We start from the raw sequence: 12,222 nt of genomic DNA on the forward strand, positions 1-12,222 counted from the left end.
AGAGCTACAGCTGGGACTCGAACTCAAGTTCATCTAATTCAAAAGCCCGAACTCTCGAGCACGGAGCATTGTTGGATACTGTTTGGGGCTGAGGCATCTCCATCCTTTCAGCCACTGCCTGCTTCCTTGGGGAAACGGCCTCTCCACCAGGGGAGTAAGGCTGGCGTGGGCGTGCACACACACAAAGTCTCCATGCGTCAGGTAGCCCCTGGTAGGTTTTACACATAGCCCAGTCCTACCGCCTGGAACAAGCATACTAAGATCCACACTCCCAGCGACAAACATTCAGTGTGAAGGACAAAAAGAAGCATTAGCATCAGCAAAAACTGTCACATTTAGGGATGTGTCTGAAGCCAACAGCTGTTTTAGGTCTCTCTTAACTGGCACATGTGTCTTTCTTTGTCTGGCAAACATTCTTCAGGCTGCAAACTGATTTAATAGAACGAGCATAAAAACAAACATACAAATCAAACATCTGAGCATCTTCCGGCACCAGTAAAAACCATGGGAACATCTGATGGGGATTTCAGCCATTTGCGCTCCATATTGATTTGCCCTAGTTCTTCGGTGCTTCCTTAAAGATCTGTCATTTGCAAACATGCAACTGAACACAAGCTACTTATAGCAATACATAAGTCAACATGATGCCAAAGAGACTGGCAGGGGCACGGCTAGTGCAGGGGCATGGCTGCCAGTCACCTGGTAAAGAGGCTCTGGGGCTGGGCTGGAATATTTATTGGCAGTGGTGTGGTTGAGGCGGCCATAATGGCAAACGTCTACCATTTATTAAGGGATTTTTACATGTCAGACATTGTGCTCTTCACACACTGGATCATTTTATTCCTTCAACAATACTACAAAGCAAGCTGTATTATTAATATACCCATTTTAGGGATGAAGAAATCATGGTTCAGAGAAACCAATTTGCCTGAGGTCAGGTAGCTAGTAAATGGCAGAGCCTGGATTTGAACCCAGGTTGGCCTCATTCAAATGCCTCTGTTCTTAACCTCTAGGCTATGCTGCCTCTCCCCAGAAGCCATGCTCATGAGAGTTGACAATGATTCTTAAGTCTTTCCACCTCTCTTAGTCTTCCCTTGACTTGGGAACACTTGTTAGGATGTCCAGATCCTGGTGAAAGAAGGAAATTTATGTTCATCCTTCCCCAAAGTCATCCTGGGTCATTTGGTTGGAGACCATGCAACTCAGAGCCCAGAGGGTCAGTTCCTGATACATCCCTGGGCCTGGAATAGGGCTGAGGGGAAGGTTCCCTTCAAGGCTGTATTCTGGGCCCACTTCTGGGCAGCCCCTTTCTGGCCTCTCCCTTTCTTTCCCTTTGCTCCTAATAGTTCTTCAGAAAGGCAGTGAGTCCTAGACTTTGTCACCGAGTTTATATGTGTGGTCAACTGCAAAGCTGAGGAATGTGGACATATGTGACACTAACCTTCCTAACCTGCTCTGGGAATACCTGGCACGGCCTACAGAAAACAGAGGTGCAGACCCAGAGCCAGACGTGCTCTTCTTATTCTTATTATATGCATATGCCCAGACACCTCCAACAGAGGAAACTTTTTTTTCATTTTAGAAAAAAACTAAGAATAGTATGTAAACTTGAGACTAACTAGTTCTATCGCGTCGCATCATACATGTACATAAGATTTTTCTTTTTAGATTCCATTTAGTAGCATCCAAACATCATGCTGATTTTCTACACGTCATGTGATTTAATCTTCGTGGAAAATCTCTAGTGGGGATAATGAGCCCCATTTTGCAGAAGTGGCAACTGAGTGAGGCATGAGATGTTAAGAAATGTGCCCAAAGTAAGAGGTGGAACTGGGATTCAAACCCAGGACTATTTATCCCAAGGCTCTGTTCTTAATTATTTTATTGCCTGTTTGGCTTCCCCTTTATAGCACCTGCCCCCAGCCACCCCATCTCCCCTCCTTCCATGTGGCAGCCCCTCAGAAACGCCCTCAGAACGTTGTAAGAATCACTGATGTCGATGATTTCCACAGTGTTCCAGCCCTTTTTTTCTGTTGGCTATTTTAGTTCTTTCTCTTTTTCTTAAATGCCCTGGTGACCAGCGTAATGGAGGAACATTTGCTTTTGTTAAGCAGCTGTCTCCCCATCCGCAATAAACAATGGGGTTGAGGTGAGACTAGTGGAAAGTGGGGCCACTTGTTCCCCTAGATGCTTTCACTTATGACTTGACATTTAAGCCCATCCACAGCCCTTCTCCATCAACTCAATTTACCTGCTATAGCAGAGGGCATGAGACACTGCCCGACACTACCTGGGGGTATGGGGCAAAAATGGAAGAAGGAGGGACAGGGACTAAGATGGGGCTCGAGGTACAGATGGTCCCTCTGCAGCCTTGAGGACCCAGGAGGGTGGACTGAAGATGACAGAACAGGGGTACACGTGGGCCTCTGGCTCTTCCCAGAATCCGTGCCTCCTGGAGGCTGCAGCTGGTTCAGAGAGACGACGGGGAGCAGCAAGCGCAGGGCTGTTGGTGCGAGCTCAGTTTCGAGGAAAATCTGCAGTGAACCGTCGCACTGTGGGTTCTCTGGCAGAAAGCTATTTTTAGAGGAATTGGCTCTGCCATGTGGGGAGACCAGTGCACATTTCTCTGAGCTGCTTTGGCTTTGGAAAAAACCTACAAGAGTCTGCCAGATTGCTCTGCCTGAGAGAGAGCCTTTCCTCCCCCCAAATGTTGGGAAGTACAGCACCCCTCCCAAGGTTTATAGCATCGCTACTAGCTAAGCATTGAGAACAGGGAGTAGAGAGCCTGATATGGGGCCAAGCACCCCTAAAGAGAAAAGAGAAATCTGGATTACATAGGTGGCCATGGACACGAGGTGGAATTCTTGGTGGTGAAAAGAAAAAGCCACATTCAGATGACTTTGGGATGATAAGTCTGACACTTCCTATTTATCTGGGATGCATCCTGCAGTTTCAATTCTCTGCCCCGTTTCTTCTCATCTTTCAACCTCCCCCATCTGCTGGTCATCTCTCACTGCTAAGAGGATGCATTTTAGCTGCTTTAAAGACTTTTGGGCCAACACACAGGTCCTGGGCACAGGCTTTGTTGTTCTTAGAAACAAGTAGGTTTCCCCTCAAAGTTCTCCCTTACACATCACCTCTCTTAGAACCCTCCTAACCACAGAGTCTTGCCTCATCCACTCTAATGTCTCAGCTTCCTCTCATCACAGAGGAGGATGAGGCAAGAAGCACAGCAAGAGAAGTCCTGGGCAGTCTGTCCGGTGGGCCATGGGTGCCCAGTGACAGGCAGCCTTATTTCCACGTCCACACACATCAGCATGGACACGAGCTATTGCCAGGCTCATTTCTAAGGCAAGTGGCTAGACTAGTTCTAGAACCTATTCTCTCAACCATAACCGTCAAGGAACCGACCTAGCGTTAGGGAGGGATCTCTTATGTAGGTAGTTCCAGCTCCTATAATGTGGTTTCTAGCTTTTCTCACCACACCGTATGAAAGTGGGGTCCTAGCAGTAGTCACAACAATCATTGCTAACATAGTATATTCTATGTGCCAGACACAATGCTAAGCATCTGACAGCATACATTCACTTAACTTTCACAAGAATCATTAAGAAGCCACTGTTAGCCTCTGCATTTTCCATTTGAGGGAACCAAGACTCAGTGAGTTATTTACCAATGGCTAAAAGGCAGGGCTGGAGAGAGAACGTGGGTCTGCCTGAATCCACGGTCTGCACTCTTAACCACCTGGTTGTGTTTGTAGTTGCTTATTTTTGGAAATACTCTAGCTAGGTTGCTCAGTCCTACACTTTTAGACTTCACAGGCTACACGGTTACAAATCTTTTATTTTGCCAATTAAGGCAATCTGTGTGTGTGTATGTGTTATACATAATACATATTTATATAATAGACATACATTTATAATTATATAATAATTACACATATAATTAAACACATATATATCACACCTACACACACATATATATTCTGCCTTCAGTGGCCAACTTTTTATAAAATGAAAAGCATTTTAAATAATAACAATAACAGAATAAGGACGTCCAGGAACTTACAATAAAGGACACTCCTTTAAAAACGTGATGTTGTTCTTGTTTTTCTCGCTTTATCTCATATCAGGAAAAACTCAGTAATAATCAGACAGCCTTTCCGAAATCACTGCTCTAGCTTGTCAATGACCCTTGTAAAATTTGATGTCCAGGTGTGAGCCCGACAGCCCAAGTCTGCTCTGGTCCTCATGGTTCCCACCTCTGATGTGGATCCCTGCAATTTCTCTCTCCAGACACCAGAGCTGTGTACCTGTGAGGCCCAAGCTGGCAGTCTAGAGCTGTGGAGCAGGGGCAGGAATGGAGCGTGTGCAGGCCCAGAGCTCCTGCATCAGGGGTGGGGTGGGGGTCAGTGGCCATAGCTTGACCACCTAGACTGGCCTCTTTCAGGCTGTGGTTTGAGATCTGGTCAAGGGAAGGTGTGTGGCTGCCAAAGAGAAAACCTGGCAGATGGAAGGAGAAAGGAATGAGGTGGGGCAGAGAAAGAAAGGAACAATCTATTGGAATCTGAGATGAGATGAATGTTGGCAGGAATTCTGTGTTGAACATCCATCTTGGGAAGGCCAGTGTCCTGGCCCGGTTGGAGAGGGAAGGGGAGGGCTCTTATAACAAGAAGCAAAGGGTTAACCAGGTGGAGAAAGAGATGGGGCTGGGAAGTGCAGTGTAAAGACCACGGGGGGGAGAGAGGGAGAGAAGGGGGAAAATGAATCAAGGGAGGGAGAAAATGGTGAAGGGGAGGAGAGTAATGACAAGAATAAGGAGAAATGGTAGAAGAAGGGACGCAAGGGGATGAGCAGGAGAGGCAGTGGGGTCTAAGTGAATCCCACGGAAAGAAGGGCTCTCCAAGGCTAGAGCAATGGACCACAGGAGTGAAGGAGAGCTACAGTAAAACAGGAAGGGGATTAATTGTTGGTTCCTGCTGAAAGGAAGTCTGAGGGCTGAGTGAAGGTGGATGAAGGCCACAGAAGGCGTGGATGTCAGGCCAAAAGGAGGCTTTGCTGACTAGCTCCTGCCTGCAGGAAGGGTGAGGAGGCATGGATTGTGTCCACTGGGGCTGGGCAAGAAAGTGTTAAAAGGCATCAGAGAAAAGCTGGCAAAGCAGATGAAGAAAGAAAAACTAAGTCTCCATTGTTGTAAGTCATATGTTTCTTCTCATCTCAAGCAGGGTAAAACCAAAGTCCTTAAAATGCCCCCGTGATCTGACCCCTCATTACCCCTCTGACCTTATACCCTGACACTCTCCCTTCTGTTTACTCCACTCCAGACACACTGGTCTTCTGGTACGCCAGGCACACTCCTACCTCAGGGCCTTTGCACGTGCTGTTCCCGCTACCTGCAACACTTCCTCCAGATATCCACTTGTTTTTTCTCTCACTGACTTCAAGTCCTTTGCTTGCTTCATTTTTCTCCACAGAATCTACCCCTTCTAACATATTATCTAATTTACTTCGCTTTGTTTATTGTTTATCACACTCTTCCCCTGACTAGAATGCAAGTGCCGTAAAAGGAGAAATTTTGTCTATTTGTTCTTTGATGTTCTCCAAGCACAGAACGATGACTGGAACACAGTGTGCTCCCAATAGGTATTCGTTGATAAATGTATGACGGAAGAGTCAATGGGCCATCTATTGGAACGTGTTGGGAACAGAAGGACATGCATAGAAGGAGAGAGAGGAGGAGATGGAGCAGAGAGGCGAGGGAAGCTCATGTCTATTTGGAGGGATTTTATCTAATGATGTTTTCAGTAGGAGAGTTGCATCTATCATGTTTTTAATAAAGCCACCTAAAGGTGAAGGTAGAAAATGAAAACAACTGTTGTCATTTAAAGAGTGATTTTGAGGTCAATGTGACTGACCCTCTACTCAATCCAGAATGAGACACTGGCCATTTTCTATGTTTGAGGGAAGAGTGGACAAGGCTGAGCTACGTGGACAAACTGTACTGGAATTTTGGACATCTGCGCACACACGTAGACACGCGCAATCTTATCTCTTTACCTAAAGACCCGATCTAGAAGACAATAATCTGCTTTGAAATGATGAAAAGCTCAGTCTCTTTCTCAGATAACAGCAGCTATAAAATCTGTTCATCATTCGCATCCTTCCCACCACCACCAGCACCGCTTTATGGAACACTTGCTCATGTGTCAAGGACTGTATGAAGTGCTTACAAGCAGTATTTCATTTAGTTTTCACAATGACCCATTGAGAGGACTATAATTATCTCATTATTATAGATGAGAAAACCAGAGATGAAAGACAGCAATTATTTTGCCCAAGGTCACACAGCTAGCAAATGGTAGAGCCAGGATAGAACTGCAGGGTGACTCCAGGGCAGGGACTGGCAAACTTTACTGTAAAGGACCAGACAGAACATATATTAGGCTTGGTGGGCCATAAGTTCCTTTACCACAACTACTCAATACTGCCTTACAGTACAGGACAAAACAGTCACAGATGATACATAAGCAAATGGGTGTGGCTGTGTTCCAATAAAACTTTGTTTATAAAAATGGGCAGTGGGCATATTAGGTCCACGGGCCGTAATTTGCAGACTGTACTCTAGAGTCTATGCTCTTCACTGAGCTCTGATACGGTGGAGAGCCAGAAGGACAGCAGAGAGATTCCTGGGTGTTTTTAACAGCTCCACTAGCCCAACATCCTGTCAGCCTACTGGGGGACCGGCTGAGACAGAGAGGTGAGCTCGCCAGGGACAGAGGGTGGCAGACGGGGCACTTACATTTCGACGATGCCCTCTGGCAAGTTGGCGGGGATCTCCGTCAAGCCCTTTCCTCGACAGTCCACAATGTTATTACTGCATGTGCAGGACGAAGGGCAGGAGATGGAGTTGGCATTGCAGGAAGGAGGCTCCGAGTGGGGGCCTGTGGGGCCAGAACACAATGGTCAGCTCACGTCAGTGTCAGGAGCCTCCTGGGCTTCTGTGCCCCTCAACTGGCTTCCCGCGGAGGCAGCATTACCTGACGAGCTACCTGAAAAATGATCACCAGCTGACATGCCCCCTCATCGGGAGACATAGCTGTCACTGGCTAAATATTCAGCCCAGGGGAGAGATTCGGACCTTGACCTGACTATTTCTGGACTATTCCACCTGCTCTGTCATCCCATCATCCTGGTCTTTCAGAGAAAGAGCTGATCTCAGAGTCAATCACGTGTGAAAATATGTCACTGGAATGCAAAGAGCATACACTGGGACCACTTTCTCAGGGTGCCCAATGTCTGAATGACACCTTGGGTTTTTGGCTTTTATCTAGGGGTTGGATGCTGAGTGTAGATACACCCTCATTCCTTTCCCTAGGGGCTGGAAGTCACTGTAGATATCAAAACCAGGTGGGAGGAAAAAAGGTGGCAGAATTTCCCCATTTAGGGCACTGATGTTGTCAAAGTGGCAATACAATCATCAGCAGTGACACCTAAGGCATTTCCAAACAGCTTGTATGTCCCGGGAACATGCAAATAAAACTTATTATTAAAAAGGCAAGTAAGTTACTACATTTTTTGGAGTCAGCTCTTAATTTTGTTTGAGGTGAGAACCAGTGTGAATTTAAAGCAAAGCGGTAAAAACCCAAGAAAATGGCAGCCAAGGAGCTTACTTAGAAAGCCAAATGCAGATAAACATAAATATTAGCAAACTAACTCAAGATTCATAGTCTCAAGAACCCGAATCACTTTCTCTGGTGGTCACATCAAATCTCTCACACAAGATGTAAATTCAAATGTTTAAAGACACTAAGTGTTTTCATGACATGACTACATCTTCAAAGTGAGGTGAGAATTGCAAACTAGTGGTTAGTTTTTCAAATGTGGACATTGTGGTCCAAAATGTCAACTCAACCTAATGGCCTTCTCAGGACCTTACCCCACACCCGCTGGATCCAGTCAGCAGGGGTTATTTCAATGTCTCAGATCCCCCCTCCCAGGCCACAAGCTGAGACCAAACTCAGACTAACTCTGCAGACCCCCTCACAGCTCAGCCACAGCACTTCTGGCTGGGAGCTCCTGGATAGAGACTAAATATGAAACATGGAAAATGTCTGCAAGGAAAAATGGTCTTGATTTGGCTCATGTGCACTGGAGAAGCTGAGTGTGGGAAGCCAGAGCGAGTCCAGCTGCAGTGGTGGAAGCAGAGGACTGACCGGGCCTGGGGCAAGTCCTCGTGTGGACACTGAGTGAGACTTAAAGTGGAGGGTCCCCTCTCCACGTTCAATAGTCCCCATGCCTGGGGGTGGTCCTTCCGTAAGGGCTCAAATGGATGCCTATGGCCTCATTTGGAACATTTATCTTGCCATAAAGTGCCAACTTAGTGATCAAAATTCTTACTACCCTTGGCCTAACCTTTATACACACACACAAAATTTAAACACATCCTCTTAGCGAGGACATTTGAGAAAATACTCTTGTCTAGGGTACAAGGACTTCAAACTCTCCAGTGTCACATTAGTGGATCTAAGAAGATGATGGAAAATGCCAGAGAGATGATGACTTATACTAACAGCCTTAAACAGAACATTCTCTTAGAAAAAGAGGTAAAACTGGTTTTGTTCCCAACTGGGAAAGTCTTTACATTTCTGAGAAAAAGGAAACCCCTGAAAGCCAGCCTGTAAGAGGCTCAGATCAGGAATGAGAGTGTTGTGGCTGAGAGTGTGGGCTCTGGAGACCCACTGCCTCAATCTGAACCCTATTATTTCACCTTTACATCCCTGTGCCTCAGTTTTTCCCATCTGAAAAATGGGAGAAAATAACAATACTTATTTCATAGCATAGTTTTGTTGTGAAGGCAAAGAAGTTAATGCATGTAAGGTATTTAGAAGAATGCACGGCACAGAGTCAGAGCTTAGTAATGTTTGTTGCTGTTGTTATTATTAATGGGTCTGGCTCTGCCACTAATTGTCTGCAAGACCTTGGGCAAGTCATAGCCCCTCTGAGCTTTTCTGCTATCATCTCAGGGAATAAGGAGTTTGGATTACATGACTTCTGAAGTCCTTTCTAGGTCTAAAGACTAACTACTCCTGTTCTTCAGAAGAATGGAAGCAGAAGGAGTAAGACTCCTCACAGCACCTGTCCCCCTCTGCTCCAGCATTCTCTGCAGGTGGCAAAGAGGATCTACAGTGTGAAGGGCTCCCACCCCCTCACCCGCATCCCAGGGAGGCTGGGAGCTGTATGGCTTCAGATGCCAGGGCTTTTGAAGTGCAGATGGTCTCCCCCAAGAAGACTGCCATGCCTGGCCCTCCACATCAAGGGGCAAGTGCACCTGACAAAGCCAGGGAGCATCGCCACACCCGGGCACCCTCCTGTCTGGCAAATGCCAGGGGCTCCACGGAGGGCTGGAGTCTGGGCTCCTGCACTTCTATCCACGGAGGCGGAGGGCGCCGGATGGCCATCCCTCTTTTGATCTGTCAAAATATTTTACTTGGATGGCGTGTGTTGGAAAAGTGGAAAAGAAGACATTATATTCAAGGGCTCATATGGGCAACAGGCAGTTCTGAAACGGAGTTTTTTCAAAGGTGCCCCTTCTGACTTCTATGCTGAAGTTAATTCTGTTTAAACCAGGCTCAAGTTGCAGCCTTGAGTCCCTCTGGGAATGAGCTGGGTCTTTCACAGGGTGGCTCTGATTCTGTCAGCAGTGTGTGCTACATTTCAAGGGATGTTGTCAAGGAAAAAAAGCCTCTGAAAAAGATTCCTTAACCAGGTCACTAATAACACCTTTAATTACGCAGAGAGAAACAACGGTAATTATAGCCTCTGTCAGCATCCCAGGCTGGCAGCTCCCCAGCCAGGCATTCACACATGGTGAGGACGTCACCCTCGTGCTGAAACAAAACACCTCGGGTTTAAAATGGAGTTGAAAGATGGGTTCATTTTTCCTGGAAACATTCCCCTCTGATCAATGCCTGATGGACCAAGCCCGTTTCCCTCTGGGCCTCTGAGGGCTGTGATGGCAGAAGTCCTTCCGCTTTGCTTGCTGTCTCTGGTCAGACTGGGACCAGAACGTGAATCCTACAAGGGCAGCGACCTTTTCTGTCTTATTCACTGTTATCTCCCCAGTGCCTAAAACAAGGCCTGACACAAACATGGACTCAATAAACACACCTTGGGGGAGTGAGAGGATGAAAACATGAATCAAATTGGCCCAGAAGCCTGGCAGATGTGGGGGCTGAATGTCACCAAGCTATGGAGGTGAGTGATCCTTCTAGAAGGGCCCTGAGGAGAGGTCCCCTCAGTTCTGAGTGCTCTGGTCACAGGATCAGTCATAGAGCAGGGAGATGGAGTGGCTGTGGGTAGACGGGACTCTCATGCCCGAAGCTCATGGCTTTCTTCCACAGCTCTCAGCAAAGGCCATCTGCCCAGTTCCCCGGGGCTCCCTCTGAGCCTAGCTCACCTGCACAGGTAAGGGTGTCCCAAGCACTCTGCTGAGCTCTGTCAGCAAATCCATCCCTGCCAGCCTTTCCAGTCCACACATGTGAGGGTGATGGGGGTGGCGCAGAGGCCAGTGGATTTCCAAGGGGAACAAAGTGAGGAAACACCTACCCTTCTACCTAGCAAATTCTATGACTACAAGCTGGAAAGCAGAGAGGAATGGGAACAGAGTTTTTATCTCAGGATAGAAAGAGTCTCTACATATCTTGGAGGGAAGGGGACTACCTGGGTGTGTGTCTGCCTGACTGTAGGTGTGTGTTTCTGTTGTATAACATGTTCTCATGGGGCCCATGAATCCTTACAGTCCTTGAGAGAGCTCGTCTACTGGTACTGCCTCCTCTTCTCCCTGGCAAAGAAAGAGGCCTTAGATCAGAGCTAACATGCAGAACCTCTGTAATCTACTTTCTAAGATGCTCTATTATAAACTTAGGAGTGCATGTGAACTTGCTGTTGCACTGAGGTGGAAGGATGTTCTCATCCAGAACATGGAGATGGGGAGATGGGCCAGGTAACTGTCTCGAGACACTGTGGGGGCCCATCTCGCCTTTCCTTAATCACCACTTCAGCTCTGGAATTTCAATCTTGAGCCAAAGCTACCCCTCCGTGCCAAATGAGGAGGAAACTGAGATGTTGGCTTTCTGATGTCTCCTAAGCCTCCCCGGACTGAGGTCTGATGTCTTGAGGGAGGGAGGAGCAGAGCTCTGGGGAACAGAGGCGCTGGCCCGTCCCTGCTCTTCATTGTCACCAAGGGTGCTGTTTCCCAGGCATGGTGTAGGGGCACTCAGTGAGCGAGAGGGCAGGAATGCGTTCCCAGCTAGAGCGCTCACACAGAAAGTGCCTGTGATCATTAGTATGGACAGTGTACTAACTATCCTATCTCTGCTGATTGCCAACACCCCCTCTAGTCTGACAGAGAAGAGAGATGGAGCGATGACCATGGAGACTGGTCCTGCCCAGCCATCACCTCATCCTTGTTCTTCTCCTAATTGGCAAATGGGGACTACCCTCATGCTGAAAGAGAAAGGTCCTAACTTGTCTGCCCAGATGAGTGGAGCAGAGGTCACCCAACTTCAGACCTGGAGAAGGCCATGGAGATGGTGAGGAAACAGAAGCCTTGAGAAAGGAGGGTGCTTGCTTAAGGACACAGGAGGCGCCAAACTAAGAATGATCATCATTCTCCTAATAGCAGTGAACATTTATGGAATGTTTCCTCTGTGCCAGATACTACATTAAGTGCTTTGTATATATTATCTCACTTGATCCTCATAAAATCCATGACACAGGTTCTATTATTATTATTCCCATTATACTGATGAGGAAATGAAAGAATAAGGGGTTCAGCAAACTGTCCAAGATCATGGAGCTACTGAACGACAAAGTTCTATATTTGGTCCAGTGCTCTTCTTACCATCTTCTCTGACAAAAAGACACCCAAAAGGCCTCTCTTTATTGCCATGAAATTGAAAACTGTCAGAGCCTTGGCATCTCAGGAGGTAGGAAGAGGAGGCTCAGGGGCCAACACGGATTGTGTAAGCTACCATGGAGATGGTGGGACACTCTTGAGAGGTGTGTTTATTTCTTTCTGTCTTTAAAGAGAACTTCACCCAGTAGAGTTGAAAAATCCAACGGCCTTGTGAGCATGTGGAAATAAATTAATTCCAGCATTCAAATTAAGCATCCCTGCTGGCCTCTGGCCTTTCAAAAGCCAACAACAGACTGCAATGACAAT

The 12,222-nt window shown here is 47.0% G+C and overlaps 1 protein-coding gene across 1 annotated transcript in view; it reads right to left on the reverse strand.

Moving 5' to 3' along the window:
- The window catches only part of SLIT3 (slit guidance ligand 3), a 598,986-nt gene that overhangs the window by 127,245 nt on the left and 459,519 nt on the right, over positions 1-12,222 (reverse strand). Inside the window, exon 9 of the mRNA XM_058545649.1 lies at positions 6,799-6,940. Coding sequence (XP_058401632.1) covers positions 6,799-6,940 — 142 coding nt within the window. The remainder of the gene's footprint in view (positions 1-6,798; positions 6,941-12,222) is intronic.

This window comes from Diceros bicornis, chromosome 1 (assembly GCF_020826845.1).
Source record: "Diceros bicornis minor isolate mBicDic1 chromosome 1, mDicBic1.mat.cur, whole genome shotgun sequence".
Classification (NCBI taxonomy): Eukaryota; Metazoa; Chordata; class Mammalia; order Perissodactyla; family Rhinocerotidae; genus Diceros; species Diceros bicornis.